Source organism: Procambarus clarkii, chromosome 25, assembly GCF_040958095.1.
Source record: "Procambarus clarkii isolate CNS0578487 chromosome 25, FALCON_Pclarkii_2.0, whole genome shotgun sequence".
Taxonomy (NCBI): Eukaryota; Metazoa; Arthropoda; class Malacostraca; order Decapoda; family Cambaridae; genus Procambarus; species Procambarus clarkii.
This window is the reverse complement of record NC_091174.1, coordinates 30,123,371-30,144,577: the sequence shown is the minus strand read 5'-3', so window position 1 is coordinate 30,144,577 and position 21,207 is coordinate 30,123,371. Positions and strand designations below refer to the sequence as shown.

General features: G+C 43.2%; 1 protein-coding gene across 1 annotated transcript in view; it reads right to left on the bottom strand.

The window, feature by feature from the left end:
• LOC138349860 (dynein beta chain, ciliary-like) overlaps positions 1–20,487 on the bottom strand; it is a 43,774-nt gene extending 23,287 nt beyond the window's left edge. The window contains exons 1-3 of the mRNA XM_069331021.1: positions 20,378–20,487; positions 10,499–10,605; positions 1,095–1,212 (exon numbers count right to left, since the gene is read on the bottom strand). Coding sequence (XP_069187122.1) covers positions 1,095–1,212; positions 10,499–10,605; positions 20,378–20,467 — 315 coding nt within the window. The 5' untranslated portion in view covers positions 20,468–20,487. The remainder of the gene's footprint in view (positions 1–1,094; positions 1,213–10,498; positions 10,606–20,377) is intronic.
• Positions 20,488–21,207: the final 720 nt, after the last annotated feature.

Below are 21,207 nucleotides of genomic sequence, written 5' to 3'. Positions count from 1 at the left end.
GCCTACTTCAATGTATCATATATATTTTTATATTATATATATAAATATATATATATATATATATATATATATATATATATATATATATATATATATATATATATATATATATATATATATATATATATATATATATATATATATATATATATTATATATATATATATATATATATATTATTTATATATTTTTATATATATAGTGGAGTTTTCAGTTGCATTTTGACTTGGGGACCATTCAAACTTGTTCACATTTGTGTTGCTCACGCGATCCCACAAAGTAAGGTGATTAGATAAAATATCTATGCCTGAGTTGACCATCGAGCGCTGTCGGATCTTTGACAAAATAGTCTCACGACTACCAAGATTTTTTGTACAACTTCCAGAACACCATCCAGCAGGTACACCATCCAGCAGGTATACCATCCAGCAGGTATACCATCCAGCAGGTATACCATCCAGCAGGTATACCAACCAGCAGGTATACCAACCAGCAGGTACACCATCCAGCAGGTATACCATCCAGCAGGTATACCATCCAGCAGGTATACCATCCAGCAGGTATACCAACCAGCAGGTATACCAACCAGCAGGTATACCATCCAGCAGGTATACCATCCAGCAGGTATACCATCCAGCAGGTATACCATCCAGCAGGTATCCTACTCATGGTCTCGGCCATTAGTCATCTCTGATGAATCTTCTTGTTTTTGCCCCTCCAATATTTCCCACATTTAGGTCCATCTTATTTGTCCCATTTTCCTGCTTTCTTCCACAAATCTCCCCATGGAAAGTTGGGCCGCTTTCTATCATATGAATAATTAGAAATCTCAGAAACATTCCCATTCCTAACTTAAAACATTCTCTAACTTGGTTTAAACAATATAAAATATGGTAATTAACAATTCAATAAAAGTAAATTATATATACCTAAATATTCACACTCCTTATATTAATAATGCTTTGTATTTCAAAAATCTTACTTCAACAAATACTCTTAATATTACCACACTTTTTTACCCATAATATTACAGTAGTGAACCCTCCAATTATACAAAGTATTCTAAGAAATGTCTTGAATGTTCCAACTTTTACCTTAAAATCAATGTCAATCTGGTCGAATCTGGCCGAGTCTTCAGGCAGCTGGCGACGGATGTCATCCGACCCGATAAATATAGACTCCAAGTAGCTCCAAGTCCGTTGTACCTCAAACCTTGTCAGAATAAAACTCACTGTTACAACACATTAGTTAAACAGACCATATATTATATATATATATATATATATATATATATATATATATATATATATATATATATATATATATATATATATATATATATATATATATATATATATATATATATATATATATATATATATATATATATATATATATATATATATATATATATATTAAATATGACCGAAAAAATAAGATTAATAACTCTAACACGAATTTTCTCTATATTTATTATATTTCTTTTCACTATTGATGGTAATTGAAAAATCAGTTCTCCAAATTTCATTTTTATTTCTAGTCTGACGCGACACTTGAACGCGTTTCGTAATAACTTATTACATTTTCAAAGACTTTTAGTTTACACACACACACAACTATAAACTGCAAACACTAAACAGAGTTCTTACTATGCAATGATTTAAACAGATTGATGATGAAGATTAAGCCACCCAAGAGGTGGCACGGGCATGAATAGCCCGTAAGTGGTACAATTTTTTTTTCTCAGTATTCTGAGTTTGCATTTAACCATCAAGCTGTTATCGCGGGGGAGGATACTGCTTCACAGTCTTTATGAGGGTGTCCAGCTGCTGAACATCTTTGTTGACCAGGAGAGTGGGTGTGTTGATGGCTTCAGGGTGGCCACTGCATGATTCAGGAACTCTTAAAGCTCTTCTAAGGTCATTGGTTGCTTCACATTCCAGAAGAGTGAAGTAATGGCTCTTCTGTGACAGTTTGGCAGAAGATGCACTCTCTCTGTCGGGGTTCACCAATCTCCCAGTTGCATCTGTAACCTAGACGTAGTCTATGTAACCTAACTGCTATTTCCCTGTGGATTCCTTTCGGGATATTTAACCTTTATAATTTGGTTGCCTGAAGATACCATGTTGCAGATGGCGAACCTTCAGCATTCTCTGGTGTAGGTAGGCTTTGTTGAGGTGTGAGAGTTTTTTGGTGATGATGTTTTTTATGTTCTCTAGGCTGGGTTGAATTGTTTTATGTATCACTGGATGACGAGTTGCCAATTTAGCAATTTCATCAGCTTTTTCATTTAATGGGATTCCAACATGGGATGGGATACAGTTTAAGGTTATGTTGAGTCCTTTGCCTTTAGCGACTGCTCCAAGATACAAAATGGTGGTAATTATTTCCACATTATCTTTCCACTGTTTTTGTCCTAGTATTTGAAGTGCAGCTTTTGAGTCTTTGTGTATGATTGCATTTTGAGTGTTTTGTGCAATCACATATGCGAATGCCTGTTGTATGACAAACAGCTCAGTTTGGGTTGATGATACTAGTCCTCCCAGTCTCCAATATGCCTGAACGCTGGTCGTGCAAAGAGCAGCGCCAGCACTCTCATATTCTGTGTCCACCGATCCGTCTGTGAAGATGTGGGTGGCTCCTGCTACTGCTATGCTATACATTTGCTCTTCTATTATGCGCCTTGGGATTGTCGGATCATAGGCAGCCTTTTTCATTGGGAGACTTTCTATTACTATTTTGAAAGTAGGCTCTTCCCACGGCGCGGAAGGAGTGTAATTTGGGTGTGGATGATCACCCTCTCTATCAAGAATCATGTTTTTTAAATGTAGTCTGTTTAGGACTTTTCCTGCTCTTGCAACCCAAGAGTTTCCATTGTTTTGGCCTAGTCCAACCATCAAGGCCTGCCATACTGGGATTGGATCAGAAGAAATAATTATCTTACTGACAATTGTAGCTGTCCTTTGTGATATTCTTTCTTGTAGAGAGGGCAAACCCGTCTCCAGTCTAAAAGTTTCAAGCCTGGTCCACATGGGGGCTCCCAGTGCGGCTCTCATAGCATTGTTTTGGGGAACTTCAAGCTTTTTCCACTGTTGGTGTGATAGATTTGTGAGTGCAGGTGCGGCATAATCGATCACTGATCTGACTGCCTGTACATAGTATGTGCGAAGGACTTGCAGATTGGCTCCTCCAGAAAGGGAGGTTAGCGACCTGAGAATTGCCGTCCGGGCCGCAGTTCGCTCTCTAAAGTAAGTGACCTCAGCATTAAAATTCATGTGTGTGTCCAGGATGATTCCTAGATACTGATAGGTGTCGACCCATTCAATTGGTTGACCCTGTACTGTGAGTTGGATGTTGGGCTTCGTTATTTTTATGGGCATGGCCTTTGACTTTGAGGGGTTGAGTTTGATTCCAATCTGTTTTGTCTCTTTACTGATGCAGTCTAAGCATTTGGGTGCAAGGCGCGCCGCATCTCTTCCTTTTATGATGATGACAAAGTCGTCCGCGTAGTTTAGCAGCCTGCAGTGATGTGGGAGTTTCAACCTCATTATTCTTTCCATTAAACAGTTGAAGAGAAGAGGGCTGAGAATACCTCCTTGCGGTGTACCATTTTCATGTCTTTTGTACTCAGAGACTGTGCCATGAAGTTTTACTCTTGCTTCTCTGTTTATGAGACAGTTTTTGGTCCAGGAGAGCAGGTTGCCTCTGACCTCTTTGTCAATGAGGCAGCAGAGAATAGCTGGGGCGCTAGCCAGTTCAAAGGCTTTTTCGAGGTCCAGGAATATCAGCATTCCTGGTCTGTCATTCAAGTGGGCTAACAGAGTTGTAATACATTCCACTGTGCCTACCCCTCTTCTATAGGCATACATATCATGGTGCAGTTTAAGCATTTTCCACTCCAGTCTGTTGAGTGCCATTCTGTCAGCCGTCTTGGCTGCACAGCTTTGGAGAGAGATGGGCCTGGGATTAGCTGAATCTTTGGGTTTTGGGATCGGCACTATGTCTGCTCTATTCCAAGCAGAAGGTCTAGTTTGAGAAGTCCAGGCTAAATTAATTAACCTTAGGTATGCAGCGTCTCCCTCTGGGCCGAGGTTTCTAATCATTTTATAGGTTATTTTGTCGGCTCCAGGGGATGTATCCTTGGAGTTTTTCTCAGCCCGATTGAGCTCATCCAGTGTGAAGGGGGCATTAGTGTCAGAGACTTCTTCACATGCTGTAAGGATTCTCTGCCACCTTTCTTCCTCTAGTCCGGTCTGTACTGCTAATACATCTGGTGGAAGTTGATTGCTGGCTGCTCTCTCTGCAAACCTGGTTGCCAGTACTTCGGCTTCCTGTTGAGGATCCTTGGGGTGTGGAGCTTTAGGTGTTTTATTCCCTTTGACTCGGTGAATTTGCTGCCACATCTCTCCAAGAGAGGTATGTTCATTCAGGCGTGAACACCATTCCAGCCACTTTTGTTCTTTTATTTGTCTGGTCTCTCGATGCACATGTTCCTTGACCTCACAAAGTAAGATCCTGTTGCGGTCACTTGGCTGCTTTTTGTATAGCTTTCTTGTTCTGTTGAGTCTATGGTTGAGCTCTTTGACACGTTCGCAATAGTACCAATGATCTTTATGGTGTCCGGTGGACTGTTTTTTCAGTGGGATTGAGTGGTTGGCTGCACTTTGAATTGCTTTGACAAATTCTTGTTCTGCCTGATTAATGTCTTCGGGAAGATCATAGTTTCTTTGCCACTCTGAAATGAGGTTTTGAAATCGGTCCCAGTTTGCTAAAGCAATGTTCCAGGCTTCAGATGGAGGCGGAGGTGGGGTGGGTAGGTCTAACTGAAGATCAATTTGGACCCCATAGTGGTCGCTTGTGAGTGTGGGCTCAACTGACCATGTTGCTGCATCTCTTAGGGAGGCTGAAACGAAGGTTAGGTCTAATTTGCCTCCTTGGATGTGGGTAGGTTCATTCTTGTTTAGGATTTGTATTTCTGGAAGCTGGTGTAATGTGCAGTAGATGCAGTAGATGTGTAATGTGAATGCCGGCTTCATTTGTTCTGTTCGAGCCCAGTGCCAATCGATGATGGGCATTAAAATCTCCACAAATGATTGTGTTTGTTGTTGTCGCGTGTCCAAATAACACAGAGAAATCCATTTCGGCATGTGGAGACCTGTACACATTGAACACTTCAAGTTTGTCGTGTCTTAGCTCCATGGTAACTCCCATTACCTCTGTCCCTGCTCCACAATTGGGTGGGCTGGTTATGGACTTGGAGATCAGGTCACATTTTACATAGATTGCACATCCCCTGGATTGCCCATTGATCCATGGAAGGAAGAAGCCTCGATAGCCTGAGATTTTAGGTTCTAATCCGGCTCGAAGCAAGCTCTCGTGTAGTATCAGGATGTCTATGCCTTTGGTTGCTGCTATGCATTGCAAGTGTTGCAATTTAGTGCACAGTCCTTGCGCATTCCATTGCAGGATCTTTAGACCTCTAGGTTCTTGGAATGTGCTGATAATTCCGTGGTATCCATGGAGTCTGATGAACACGCCATGGAAGTTGCAATCGGTGTATAGGTTCTTAGTGGACCTGAAATTGACTCATCAATGTCGCTTTCCGACGAGCTGGACTCTATCTGCTTTTTATGGGGGTGTCTCCTGCCCTGCTGTCTTGACGGTGTGGATATTACATCTTCGAATTTCTTGAGCTTGTGCTCAATTGTCTTCCGAGTCTCTGTGGTTTGCTTGATTCCATGTGATGACAGAAGACTTTCGATCAACTCGGTGACCAAAGTTTTGAGCATTGGCCAGAGAGCGTCCAGTTCTGTGGAAGCACTATTTAATGCTGTGCAGGTTTGGGGCCTAGTAGCTTTTAGACCCTTCTCGGTGGTAACTTTGACACTGGAATTGCTACTCCTATTGGCCCCAGTGTGCTTGCTGGATGATATGGGAGGCCGACTGCTTTGAACATGATTCTTGTGTCCTCCATCTTTCTTTTTGTCCTGTACAGAGGTCTTCTCACCCTTCACCATGGCCGATGGTGAAGGGCCGTGTGCCCCCTCTTCCTGAGTGGGTAGACCCCACGCGGTTTTAGTGGGCATGGGAGCTGGTATTCGTTTTGGTGGGGGTTTCGGCTCCGATGTAGGCGTGGTGGGGTTCGTTTGAAGCCTTTTAAGCCTTTCAGGGCATTTCAAGTTCCAGGCATGATGTGCCTTGGAACAACTTGGGCATTTTGCCTGAACAGGGTGGTTTGCCTTGAGTTTATCAATACAGGTTTTTGTGTCATGGGGCTGGCTGCAGACTCTGCACCTCACTGGGCATTGGCAGCCATCTTTGTGATGCCCAAATCTCTGACATCTGAAGCATCTTAGGGGTTCTGGGGTGTAAGGCCTGTGTTGGAACACACCCCAGATTCCAAGGTCAAGTTTCTCCGGGATCCGTCCTCTTACTGTGAGAAGGACTTGTCGAGTTTCCTGTTTTGTGGTTCATTCTTGGCATCTCTCTGCTGACGCCACATAGTTCAGTTTTTCGAGATGGCCAAGGGCCATATGCAAGGGATAGTGGAGGACAATGATTTTACTTATTTTATCCTCTGGTTTCAGTTCCTCACATTTTGCGTAATTTTTTAGAATCGTAGCGGCTGACTCGTCTTTAGGCCTCAGAATGTATTCTCCTCTGAGATTAGGTTTTGCTCTAATCTGGAGCTGGGGGTACTCTTTTTCCAGGTCCACTACAGTAGTGTAGGAAGACTTACCTTCGGTGTGCTGCACTCTGAAGATTGGAAGCGTAGATCTAGTCTGAGGCGCTGGGAGAGCTGGAGAAGCTGGAGAGATTAATGGGCGATGGGTCGTCATGGAGTGGCTTGTCCTGTTTGCCTTATTCACGTGATGCCACTCGCTGTGATTTTAAGAACTTGTATCCAGTATCGATGGTCTTTTCCTACACTGAGCAGCATTGCTGGATCGATTATAATTCAATTGGAATTCCATGATGAAATTCAAATGATCACTTGTGGAGTGGTCTGGTGAGTGAAGGTGATGCTCTGTGCTACTGGAGACAGTCAGCGTGGAGTTGGGAGAATGATTTAAACAGCTTTCATTTTTCATTTTATACCTGCATTTTGGGTGAGGTGATATGTTACAACAGTTTTGGATGAGGTGAACAAAACTTTCAACACAGGATAGAACACGAAACAATGGGTATTGAAGGTAAGAATGGAAGTAACTGCAGAGGGCCTATTGACCCATATTTCTTGATGCTTCTATATTGGAGCGGAGTCTTGAAGTGGGTAGAATATAGTTGTGCATTAATTGGCTGTTGATTGCTGGTGTTGACTTCTTGATGTGTAGTGCCTCGCAGATGTCAAGCCGCCTGCTATCAGGGCTTAATTGAAATAGGAGTTCTCCAAAACTCATTTTCGTACTTTTAAGGTGAAGAAAAGAAGTGATTTACTATAGAGTGTATTACACTTATTTGTATAATTTGCACGACGTTTCGAACCTCCATGGTTCATTCTCAAGTGAACAGATCTTACAATACTAGTTGATTTTATACCCGCATTAGGTCAGGTGATAATACAATGAAGGTGAAAACATGGGGGGATACATAAGGGATAAACATAGGCGCTGCAGAAGGCTTATTGGCCCATACGAGGCATCTCCTATCTAAACACAAAGATTAATCCAGTGTAATTGGCGTGTTATGTTGGACATTGTCTTCTGTGTTGGCATCGATATGTTCTTGTCTTGTCCTTACTCTCATGGTGGGTAGAGTAAATAGTTCCGTGATTTGGGTGTTCATGGTAGGTCGCTCTATTCTTATGTGAATTGCCTCAAGAATTTGTAATCTTCTTGAATCTTGGGTTTTGTCTATTATGCAAGTATTCTTGTTCAACATTTCTCTTGTTAGAGTAATGTCATGGGCTTGTCTCATGTGATTCCTAGGGGCACCAGATTGAAGATGGCATGTCAAACGCCTCGTCAGCTTGGTCGACGTCATACCTATGTACTTACATTGAAGGTTACATCCTTCGTGGGGGCAAGTGTACATGTATACAACGCTTGACTGCTGTAGAGGGTTCTCCGTCGGCTTCGGGCTGTTTTTGATAAGGAGTTCGGAAGTCTTCTTGGTTTTGTAGAATATTATCAGGTTTATGTTTTGGTTAGGAGTAGTGCTTTTTACTCCTTTACGGATTATTTCTTTCATTATTCTTTCCTCTTTTATATGTTCACTGTGCATGGTTGATTTGTAATATAATTTTATTGGGGGTGTTGTGGTTTCTGTTCTAGGTTCTGAATTATACCAACGGTCCAAGTGTCTTCTTATAGCAGCGTTTATTTCCGCGTTGCTATATCCGTTGTTCACCAATACCTGAGTTACTCTTTCAAACTCTCTACTCACGTTGCTCCATTCAGAGCAGTGGGTAAGCGCTCGACGAATATAAGCATTGAGAACACTGGCTTTGTATCTTTGGGGGCACTCACTTCTACCGTTCAGGCATAATCCTATGTTGGTGGGCTTGGTACGGTAGAAGTAGAAGTGCCCCCAAAGATGGTGTTGACTTCTTGATGTGTAGTGCCTCGCAGATGTCAAGCCGCCTGCTATCGCTGTATCTATCGATGATTTGTGTGTTGTTTGGTAAGATTTCTCTGGTGATGGTTTGGTTGTTGGAAGAGATTATATGTTCCTTAATGGAGCCCTATTGTTTATGCATCGTTAAACGCCTGGAAAGAGATGTTGCTGTCTTGCCTATATACTGAGTTTTTTGAGGCTTACAGTCCCCAAGAGGGCATTTGAAGGCATAGACGACGTTAGTCTCTTTTAAAGCGTTCTGCTTTGTGTCTGGAGAGTTTCTCATGAGTAGGCTGGCCGAATTTTTGGTTTTATAGTAAATCGCCAGTTGTATCTTCTGATTTTTGTCTGCAGGGATAACGTTTCTATTAACAATATCTTTCAGGACCCTTTCCTCCTTTTTATGAGCTGTGGAAAAGAAGTTCCTGTAAAATAGTCTAATACGGGGGGTATAGGTGTTGTGTTAGCTGTCTCTTTAGAGGTTGCATGGCGTTTCACTTTCCTTCTTATGATGTCTTCAACGAAACCATTGGAGAAGCCATTGTTGACTATTACCTGCCTTACCCTACAGAGTTCTTCGTCGACTTGCTTCCATCCTGAGCTGTGGCTGAGAGCACGGTCGACATAAGTGTTAACAACACTCCTCTTGTACCTGTCTGGGCAGTCACTGTTGGCACTTAGGCACATTCCTATGTTTGTTTCCTTAGTGTAGACTGCAGTGTGGAAACCTCCGCTCCTTTCCATGACTGTTACATCTAGAAAGGGCAGCTTATCATCCTTCTCCATCTCGTAAGTGAAACGCAACACAGAACTCTGCTCAAATGCCTCCTTCAGCTCCTGCAGATGTCTAAATATATATATATATATATATATATATATATATATATATATATATATATATATATATATGTCGTACCTATTAGCCAGAACGCACTTCTCAGCCTACTATGCAAGGCCTGATTTGCCTAATAAGCCAAGTTTTCCTGAACTAATATATTTTCTCTAATTTTTTTCTTATGAAATGATAAACCTACCCATTTCATTATGTATGAGGTCAATTTGTTTTTATTTGACTTAAAATTAACATAGATATATGACCGAACCTAACCAACCCTACCTAACCTAACCTAACCTATCTTTATAGGTTAGGTTCGGTTAGGTAGCCGAAAAAGTTAGGTTAGGTTAGGTAGGTTAGGTAGTCGAAAAACAATTAATTCATGAAAACTTGGCTTATTAGGCAAATTGGGCCTTACATATTAGGCTGAGAAGTGCGTTCTGGCTACTAGGTACGACATATATATACATATTTATATATATGTATATATATGTCGTACCTAGTAGCCAGAACGCACTTCTCAGCCTACTATGCAAGGCCCGATTTGCCTAATAAGCCAAGTTTTCATGAAATAATTGTTTTTCGACTACCTAACCTACCTAACCTAACTTTTTCGGCTACCTAACCCAACCTAACCTATAAAGATAGGTTAGGTTAGGTTAGGTAGGGTTGGTTAGGTTCGGTCATATATCTACGTTAATTTTAAGTCAAATAAAAACAAATTGACCTCATACATAATGAAATGGGTAGGTTTATCATTTCATAAGAAAAAAATTAGAGAAAATATATTAGTTCAGGAAAACTTGGCTTATTAGGCAAATCGGGCCTTGCATAGTAGGCTGAGAAGTGCGTTCTGGCTACTAGGTACGACATATATATAAATATATGGGGAATATATTATATATTAAATATATAATATTTAATTATTTATTTTATTTTTATATATTTATTTTGTGTGTGTATTTTGGAATATTTCTCACTTTGTTTCTCTAATCCTTTACCTCTCTCTCTCTCTCTCTCTCTCTCTCTCTCTTGCTTTCATAATTTTTTACTCGTATATGTTATTGACATTAGGAACTGGTGTGAATGCATAACAGCTGGACTTACCAGAGAGTGATGACCTGGTCAGCGACGGAGAGTTTGTTCTGCCACATGGATACCTCCTCCAGGAAGTGTTCGATGTACTTTGAAGTCATCAGGTTCTGCAGCTGAACCTATTGGATCAAAGATCATATGTTTAAAGACGAGAGAAGGTTGGCAAAATATTCCAAGCACAGAGAACTATATATAGGTACAATGATATTAAAAAGGAGTACAAAATGTGCTCAGAAATATGTAAATAATGAATGTTATCTTGAGGTTATCTTAAGATGATTTCGAGGCTTTTTAGTGTCGCCGCGGCCCGGTCCTCGACCAGGCCTCCACCCCGAGGAAGCAGCCCGTGACCGCTGACTAACACCCAGGTACCTATTTTACTGCTAGGTAACAGGGGCATAGGATGAAAGAAACTCTGCCCATTGTTTCTCGCCGGCGCCTGGGATCGAACCCAGGACCACAGGATGACAAGTCCAGCGTGCTGTCCGCTCGGCCGACCGGCTCCCCAAAGTTTCAGTCAGATGTTGTATAACGTGATTCTCTTTAAGATGAAGAGACATATATCATTCATACGATACTCTCTAGACTGAGGAACACTATCTCCTAATTAGCTCTATTCTGTTCTGTTGTTGAGGAGAGATATCTCTTTTTGGTTGTCTTACATGTTCAAGCCGGGAGAACTCTATCACCTGGTTTTCTTCCCTGGGTTGAGGGCGAGGTCTTTCACTACGTTCTCACTCTCTCGGTGGTGGCTACCTTTTTTTTTATTTATCTCTCTATTTTGGTAAATTATATATCTTACTTGGTTCTCTTCGGGACTACTATCTCTCTCATATATATTTTTATCTGAAAAGTATCAATTTCTCTCAGTTGATTATTGCTGGTGACGATAATCGCTCATTTTATGCTCTCTTCAGACGGGGGGGATAGGAATTTTTCACTATCAGCGGGTTATCTTCAAGAGGGGAGAGAAAGCTCCTCTGGATGTTTTTTTCCCGGCAGCTCGCTATTATCTTTACTCTCTCTAGCGGTGAAGGCAGCTATAATTTTCCTGATCCTTTTTGAGGGTTTGGGCAACTATCTCTCACTTGGTTCTGGACAAAACTCTCCTACTAGGATCTCTCTCCTGTTGGGGAACAAAAACTGCCTCACTTGGCACTCTCCTGGTTGAGCCAACTCTCATCTGTCTGTCTGTTGTGTCTGGAGGATGGGAGGTAAAAGCCTCACATATCGTCTCTTTAACGGTGTGTGGGTATTCACCTAGTTGTATTCACCAAGTTTTTCTTTCGGGGGTTGAGCTCTGCTCTTTCGACCCGCCTCTCAACTGTCAATCAACTGTTACTAACTACTATTATTTTTGTTTTTGTTTTTTTCCTCAACACACACATACGCACACACCAGGAAGCAGCCCGTGACAGCTGACTAACTCCCAGGTACCTATTTACTGCTAGGTAACAGAGAGATAGGGTACAAGAAACTCTGCTGATAGTTTCTCGCCGGCGTCTGGTATCGAACTCGGGACCACAGGATCACGTGCCCAGTGTGCTGTCTGCTCAGCCGCCGTCATCTCCGCTCAGCCGCAGTGTGTGTGTGTGTGTGTGTGTGTGTGTACTCACCTAGTTGTACTCACCTAGTTGTGCTTGCGGGGGTTGAGCTCTGGCTCTTTGGTCCCGCCTCTCAACCGTCAATCAACAGGTGTACAGGTTCCTGAGCCTATTGGGCTCTGTCATATCTACACATGAAACTGTGTATGGAGTCAGCCTCCACCACATTGCTTCCTAATGCATTCCATTTGTCAACCACTCTGACACTAAAAAAGTTCTTTCTAATATCTCTGTGGCTCATTTGGGCACTCAGTTTCCACCTGTGTCCCCTAGTGCGTGTGCCCCTTGTGTTAAATAGCCTGTCTTTATCAACCGTGCCGATTCCCTTGAGAATCTTGAATGTGGTGATCATGTCCCCCCTAACTCTTCTGTCTTCCAACGAAGTGAGGTTCAATTCCCGTAGTCTCTCCTCGTAGCTCACACCTCTCAGCTCGGGTACTAGTCTGGTGGCAAACCTTTGAACCTTTTCCAGTTTAGTCTTATGCTTGACTAGATATGGACTCCATGCTGGAGCCGCATACTCCAGGATTGGTCTGACATATGTGGTATATAATGTTCTGAAAGATTCCTTACACAAGTTTCTAAAGGCCGTTCTTATGTTAGCCAACCTGGCATATGCTGCTGATGTTATCCTCTTGATATGAGCTTCAGGGGACAGGTCTGGCGTAATATCAACCCCCAGGTCTATCTCTCTCTCTGACTCTTGAAGTATTTCATCTCCCAAGTGATACCTTGTATCTGGTCTCCTGCTTCCTACCCCTATCTTCATTACATTACATTTGCTTGGGTTAAACTCTAACATCCATTTGTTCGACCATTCCTGTAGCTTGTCCAGGTCTTCTTGAAGCCTCAAGCTGTCCTCCTCTGTCTTAATCCTTCTCATAATTTCGGCGTCGTCAGCAAACATTGAGAGGAATGAGTCTATACCCTCTGGGAGATAATTTACGTATATCAGAAACAGGATAGGTCCAAGCACAGAGCCCTGTGGGACTCCACTGGTGACTTCACGCCATTCTGAGGTCTCACCCCTCACTATAACTCTCTGCTTCCTATTGCTTAGGTACTCCCTTATCCACTGGAGCACTTCACCAGTTACTCCTGCCTGTCTCTCCAGCTTATGTACCAGCCTCTTGTCGGGGACTCTATCATAGGCTTTCCGACAGTTCAAAAAAATGCAGTCCGCCCATCCTTCTCTTTCTTGCTTAATCTTTGTCACCTGATCATAGAATTCTATCAAGCCTGTAAGGCAAGATTTACCCTCCCTGAACCCATGTTGATGGGTTGTCACGAAGTCTCTTCTCTCCAGATGTGTTACTAGGTTTTTTCTCACAATCTTCTCCATCACCTTGCATGGTATACAAGTTAAGGACACTGGCCTGTAGTTCAGTGCCTCTTGTCAGTCACCCTTTTTAAATATTGGTACTACATTAGCAGTCTTCCATACTTCTGGTAGGTCTCCCGTTTCCAGTGACCTACTATATACTATGGAGAGTGGCAAGCAAAGTGCTCCTGCACACTCTTTCAATACCCATGGTGAGATTCCATCCGGCCCAACAGCTTTTCTCACATCCAGCTCCAATAGGTGCTTCTTGACCTCATCTCTTGTAATTTCGAACCTTTCCAAGGTCACCTGGTTTGCTGCCACCTCTCCTAGCGCCATGACTTCTCCCTGTTCTATTGTACAGACCTCCTGGAACCTTTTGTTGAGTTCTTCACACACCTCTCTGTCATTCTCTGTGTACCTGTCCTCGCCCACCCTAAGTTTCATCACCTGTTCCTTCACTGTTGTCTTCCTCCTGATGTGACTGTGTAGTAGCTTTGGTTCGGTCTTGGCTTTATTAGCTATATCATTTTAATACCTTTTCTCAGCTGCTCTTTTCACACTAACATACTCGTTCCTGGTTCTCTGGTATCTCTCTCTACTCTCTGGTGTTCTGTTATTACGGAAGTTCCTCCATGCCCTTTTGTTCAGCTCCTTTGCTTTCATACATTCCCTATTAAACCACGGATTCTTCCTTTGCTTCTCTGTTTTTTCCTGTTGGGCTGGGACAAACCTGCTTACAGCCTCCTGACATTTTTGGGTGACATAGTCCATCATGTCTTGTACGGACTTGTGTGTGTGTGTGTGTGTGTGTGTGTGTGTGTGTGTGTGTGTGTGTGTGTGTGTGTGTGTGTGTGTGTGTGTGTGTGTGTGTGAGTGTACTCACCTAGTTGTGCTTGTGGGGGTTGAGCTTTAGCTCTTTGGTCCCGCCTCTCAACCGTCAATCAACAGGTGTACATGTTCCTGAGCCTTTTGGGCTCTATCATATCTACACTTGAAACTGTGTATGGAGTCAGCCTCCACCACATCACTTCCTAATGCATTCCATTTGTCAACCACTCTGACACTAAAAAAGTTCTTTCTAAGATCTCTGTGGCTCATTTGGGCACTCAGTTTCCACCTATGTCCCCTAGTGCGTGTGCCCCATTTGTTAAATAGACTGTCTTTATCTATCCTGTCAATTCCTCTGAGAATCTTGTACGTGGTGACCATATCCCCCCCTAACTCTTCTGTCTTCTAACGACGTGAGGTTTAATTCCCGTAGTCTCTCCTCGTAGCTCATACCTCTCAGCCCAGGTACTAGTCTGGTGGCAAACCTTTGAACTTTTTCCAGTTTGGTCTTATGCTTGACTAGATATGGACGCCATGCTGGGGCTGCATACTCCATGATTGGTCTGACATAGGTGGTATACAAAGTTCTGAATGATTCCTTGCAAAAGTGTCTAAATGCCGTTCTTATGTTAGCCAACCTGGCATATGCTGCTGATATTATCCTCTTGATATGGGCTTCAGGGGACAGGTCTGGCGTAATATCAACCCCCAAGTCTTACTCTCTCTCTGACTCTTGAAGAATTTCATCTCCGAAATGATACTTTGAAACTGGCCTCCTGCTCCCTACACCTATCTTCATTACATTACATTTGCTTGGGTTAAACTCTAACAACCATTTGTTCGACCATTCCTTTAGTTTGTCTAGGTCTTCTTGAAGCCTCAAACAGTCCTCCTCTGTCTGAATCCTTCTCATAATTTTGGCGTCGTCAGCAAACATTGAGAGGAATGAGTCTATACCCTCCAGGAGATCGTTTACGTATATCAGAAACAGGATAGGACCGAGTACAGAGCCCTGTGGGACTCCACTGGTGACTTCACGCCAATCTGAGGTCTCACCCCTCACTGTAACTCTTTGCTTCCTATTGCTTAGGTACTCCCTTATCCACTGGAGCACCTTACCAGCTACACCTGCCTGTCTCTCCAGCTTATGTACCAGCCTCTTATCGGGGACTCTATCATAGGCTTTCCGACAGTTCAAAAAAATGCAGTCTTCCCAGCCTTCTCTTTCTTGCTTAATCTTTGTCTCCTGATCGTAGAATTCTATTTGGCCTGTAAGGCAAGATTTACCCTCCCTGAACCCATGTTGGCGATTTGTCACGAAGTCCCTTCTCTCCAGATGTGTTACTAGATTTTCCTCACGATCTTTTCCATCACTTTGCATGGTATACAAGATAAGGACACTGGCCTGTAGTTCAGTGCCTCTTGTCTGTCACCCTTTTTGTATATTGGGACCACATTCGCCGCCTTCCATATTTCTGGTAGGTCTCCCGTCTCTAGTGACCTATTATACACTATGGAGAGTGGCAAGCAGAGTGCCTCTGCACACTCTTTCAATACCCATGGCGAGATCCCGTCTGGACCAACAGCCTTTCTCACATCCAGATCCAACAGGTGTCTCTTGACCTCATCTCTCGTAATTTCGAACCCTTCCAAGGCCGCCTGGTTTACTGCCCCCTCTCCTAGCGCAGTGATCTCACCTTGTTCTATTGTGATGACCTCCAGGAACCTCTTGTTGAGTTCATCACACACCTCTTTGTCATTCTCTGTGTACCTGTCCTCGCCTGTTCTAAGTTTCATAACCTGTTCTTTCACTGTTGTTTTCCTCCTGATGTGATTGTGAAGTAGCTTTGGATCGGTCTTGGCTTTGCTTGCTATATCATTTTCTTAATTTTTCTCTGCTTCCCTTCTCACACTAACATACTCATTCCTGGTTCTCTGGTATCTCTCTCTGCTTTCTGGTGTTCTGTTATTTTGGAAGTTCCTCCACGCCCTTTTGTTCAGTTCCATACATGCTCTGTTTAACCATGAATTCTTCTTTTGCTTCTCGAATTTTTCCCTTTGGGCCGAGATAAACCTGTTTACTGCCTCCTGACACTTTTGGGTGACATGGTCCATCATGTCCTGTACCGACTTAGCTCTGAGGTCTGTGTCCCATCGTATATCGCTTAGGAAACTTCTCATCCCCTCATAATTCCCCTTTCGGTATGCCAACCTTTTGTTTGCTAGTTCTTTTTGGGGGGAGATAAGTCCTAACTCTACCAAGTACTCAAAGATCATTACACTGTGATCACTCACTCCCAAGGGTGCTTCCATCTTAACCTCCCTTATATCACACTCATTGAGGGTAAATATCAGATTAAGCATAGCTGGTTCATCCTCCCTTCTCATTCATGTCGGTCCCTTGATATGCTGGCTTAGAAAGCTGCTTGTTGCCGCGTCAAGCAGCTTAGCTCTCCATGTATCTGGCTTCCATGCGGGTCTCTGTTCTGTGTGTGTGTGTGTGTGTGTACTCACCTAGTTGTACTCACCTAGTTGTGTTTGCGGGGGTTGAGCTCTGGCTCTTTGGTCCCGCCTCTCAACCGTCAATCAACAGGTGTACAGATTCATGAGCCTATCGGGCTCTGTCATATCTACACTTGAAACTGTGTATGGAGTCAGCCTCCACCACATCACTTCCTAATGCATTCCATTTGTCAACCACTCTGACACTAAAAAAGTTCTTTCTAATATCTCTGTGGCTCATTTGGGCACTCAGTTTCCACCTGAGTCCCCTTGTGCGTGTTCCCCTTGTGTTAAATAGACTGTCTTTATCTACCCTATCAATCCCCTTCAGAATCTTGAATGTGGTGATCATGTCCCCCCTAACTCTTCTGTCTTCCAGCGAAGTGAGGTTTAATTCCCGTAGTCTCTCCTCGTAGCTCATACCTCTCAGCTCGGGTACTAGTCTGGTGGCAAACCTTTGAACCTTTTCCAGTTTAGTCTTATCCTTGACTAGATATGGACTCCATGCTGGGGCTGCATACTCCAGGATTGGCCTGACATATGTGGTATACAAAGTTCTGAATGATTCTTTACACAAGTTTCTGAATGCCGTTCGTATGTTGGCCAGCCTGGCATATGCCGCTGATGTTATCCGCTTGATATGTGCTGCAGGAGACAGGTCTGGCGTGATATCAACCCCCAAGTCTTTTTCCTTCTCTGACTCCTGAAGAATTTCCTCTCCCAGATGATACCTTGTATCTGGCCTCCTGCTCCCTACACCTATCTTCATTACATTACATTTGGTTGGGTTAAACTCTAACAACCATTTGTTCGACCATTCCTTCAGCTTGTCTAGGTCTTCTTGAAGCCTCAAACAGTCCTCGTCTGTTTTAATCCTTCTCATAATTTTAGCATCGTCCGCAAACATTGAGAGAAATGAATCGATACCCTCCGGGAGATCATTTACATATATCAGAAACAAGATAGGACCGAGTACAGAGCCCTGTGGGACTCCACTAGTGACTTCACGCCAATCGGAGGTCTCACCCCTCACCGTAACTCTCTGCTTCCTATTGCTTAGATACTCCCTTATCCACTGGAGCACCTTACCAGCTACACCTGCCTGTCTCTCCAGCTTATGTACCAGCCTCTTATGCGGTACTGTGTCAAAGGCTTTCCGACAATCCAAGAAAATGCAGTCCGCCCAGCCCTCTCTTTCTTGCTTAATCTGTGTCACCTGATCGTAGAATTCTATCAAGCCTGTAAGGCAAGATTTACCCTCCCTGAATCCATGTTGGCGATTTGTCACGAAGTCCCTTCTCTCCAGATGTGTTACCAGGTTTTTTCTCACGATCTTCTCCATCACCTTGCATGGTATACAAGTCAAGGACACTGGCCTGTAGTTCAGTGCCTCTTGTCTGTCGCCCTTTTTGTATATTGGGACCACATTCACCGTCTTCCATATTTCTGGTAGGTCTCCCGTCTCTAGTGACTTACTATACACTATGGAGAGTGGCAGGCAAAGTGCCTCTGCACACTCTTTCAGTACCCATGGTGAGATCCCATCTGGACCAACAGCCTTTCTAACATCCAGATCCAGCAGATGTCTCTTGACCTCCTCTCTCGTAATTTCGAACTCCTCCAAGGCCGCCTGGTTTACCTCCCTTTCTCCTAGCACAGTGACCTCACCCTGTTCTATTGTGAAGACCTCCTGGAACCTCTTGTTGAGTTCCTCACACACCTCTCTGTCATTCTCTGTATACCTGTCCTCGCCTGTTCTAAGTTTCAATACCTGTTCTTTCACTGTTGTTTTCCTTCTGATGTGACTGTGGAGTAGCTTTGGTTCGGTCTTGGCTTTGTTTGCTATATCATTTTCAAAATTTTTCTCTGCTTCTCTTCTCACCCTGACGTACTCATTCCTGGTTCTCTGGTATCTCTCTCTGCTTTCTGGTGTTCTGTTATTCCGGAAGTTCCTCCACGCCTTTTTGTTCAGTTTCTTCGCTTCCATACATGCCCTATTATACCATGGATTCTTCTGTTGCTTCTCGGATTTTTCCCTTTGGGCCGGGATGAACCTGTTTACTGCCTCCTGACACTTTTGGGTAACATAGTCCATCATACCCTGTACAGACTTGTCTCTGAGGTCTGTGTCCCAAGGTATTTCACTTAAGAAACTTCTCATCTGTTCATAATTCCCCTTTCGGTATGCCAGCCTTTTGATTCCTAGTTCTTTTTGGGGGGAGATAAGTCCTAGCTCTACCAGGTACTCAAAGTTCAATACACTGTGGTCACTCATTCCCAAGGGCGCTTCCATCTTAACTTCCCTTATATCCCATTCATTTAGGGTAAATATCAAATCAAGCATTGCTGGTTCATCTTCTCCTCTCATTCTTGTTGGTTCTTTGGTGTGCTGGCTTAGAAAGTTTCTTGTTGCCACGTCCAGCAGCTTAGCTCTCCATGTTTCTGGTCCTCCATGCGGGTCTCTGTTCTTCCAATCTATCTTCCCATGGTTGAAGTCTCCCATAATTAGTAGTCCAGATCCATTCCTGCTAGCAACAGAAGCTGCTCTTTCTATTATGTTAATGGTGGCCATGTTGTTTCTATCATATTCCTGTCTAGGTCTTCTGTCATTTGGTGGTGGATTATATATGACTGCGACTATAATTTTTTTCCCTCCATTTGTTACAGTACCTGCTATGTAGTCACTGAAACCTTCGCAGCCCTGAATATCCATCTCCTCAAAATCCCAGCCTTGTCTTACCAGCAGAGCTACACCACCCCCACCTCTTCCTTCCCTCTCTTTCCTCATAACATAATAGTCCTGTGGGAACACTGCATTTGTTATCTTTTCGTGATCTTTGTTTCTGTGAGGGCTATTATGTCTGGGTTTTCCTCTAGTACCAGTTCTCCAAGCTCATTTGCTTTATTTGTAATTCCATCTATGTTTGTGTACATCGCTTTGAGGCTCACTTTCTTCTGCCCCTTCTCAAATCGCCTCCTTGGTGAGTGTTCTGCTGGTGGGGGAGGCTGTTCCATGGGTGTGAGGACCTGTGAGGTGGATAACAGGGTCTCAGAGGATACTGGGATGAGGGGCGGGGGATCCAGTGAAGGGGGAGGGACAGGGAGGGTATGGGGTGAAAGGGGAGGGAGGACGGGAAGGAAAGGGGGGGAGGGAGGACTCGGGAGGAGGGGAGGGGTAGAAGGGTGGGGATTGGGTGTGGGGGGAGGGAGATTTTGCTGAACATTTGAGTGGGGGCAGGGAGGGTTTGGGGTAGGGGGGTTTTCTATGCAGTGGAGGGAGGCGGGGTTGTCCTCCCTTCTGGTGTTACTGGGTAGCTGGTTGTGGGTTCCCCCCTCGCCTCTGGGGGTGTTGGGTTGGGAGCTGTGACTTCCTGGTTTTCCCCTCTCGCCCTGCGGCTCTTCCTTGCTTCTGCCGCCAAGGCTCTCTTCTCCCTTGTCATGTCTATGTGTGTGTGTGTGTGTGTGTGTGTGTTTGTGTGTGTGTGTGTGTGTGTGTGTGTGTGTGTGTGTGTGTGTGTGTGTGTGTGTGTGTGTGTGTGTGTGTGTGTGTGTGTGTGTGTGTGTGTGTGATTAAGAAAATGCACAGATCTCTACAAAGCTTCTTTCTTAGAATTAAGAACAGTTATTCCTAACCTGGTTCTCTTCCAGCGTCTCGATCATTTCCTCTGACGTGCGAATGAGAGCCACGCCAGTACGAGGATGTTTGTCTATCATGAACTCCATCGTAGCCCAAGTCGAATCTAATTCCTGAAAAAGACAAAAAGACAAGTGTCTTTATATATATATATATATATATATATATATATATATATATATATATATATATATATATATATATATATATATATATATATATATATATATATATATATATATATTATTAAATATGACCGAAAAAGTAAGATTAATAATTCTAACGCGAATTTTCTCGATCTTTCGTACATTTCTTTTCACTGTTGGTGGTAATTAAAAAATCAAGTCTCCAAAATTCATTTTTATTACTAGTCTGACGCGAAACTTGAGCGCGTTTCGTAAAACTTATTACATTTTCAAAGACTTTAGTTTACACATACACAACTGAATAGAACTTACACATCTCCGATTTCTTTATATCTACATTTGAGTGAGGTGGATGGGGTGAGGTGGCATTAATATGGTATTAATTTCATCAACACAAGACAGAACACGAAACAATGGGTATTGAATGGAAGTGATTGTAGAAAGCCTATTGGTCCATATTTCTTGATGCTTCTATATTGGAGCGGAGTCTTGAGGTGGGTAGAATATAGTTGTGCATTAATTGGCTGTTGATTGCTGGTGTTGACTTTTTAATGTATAGTGCCTCGCAAACGTCAAGCCGCCTGCTATCGCTGTATCTATCGATGATTTCTGTGTTGTTTACTAGGATTTCTCTGGTGATGGATGGTTGTGGGAAGAGATTGTATGTTCCTTAATGGAGATCT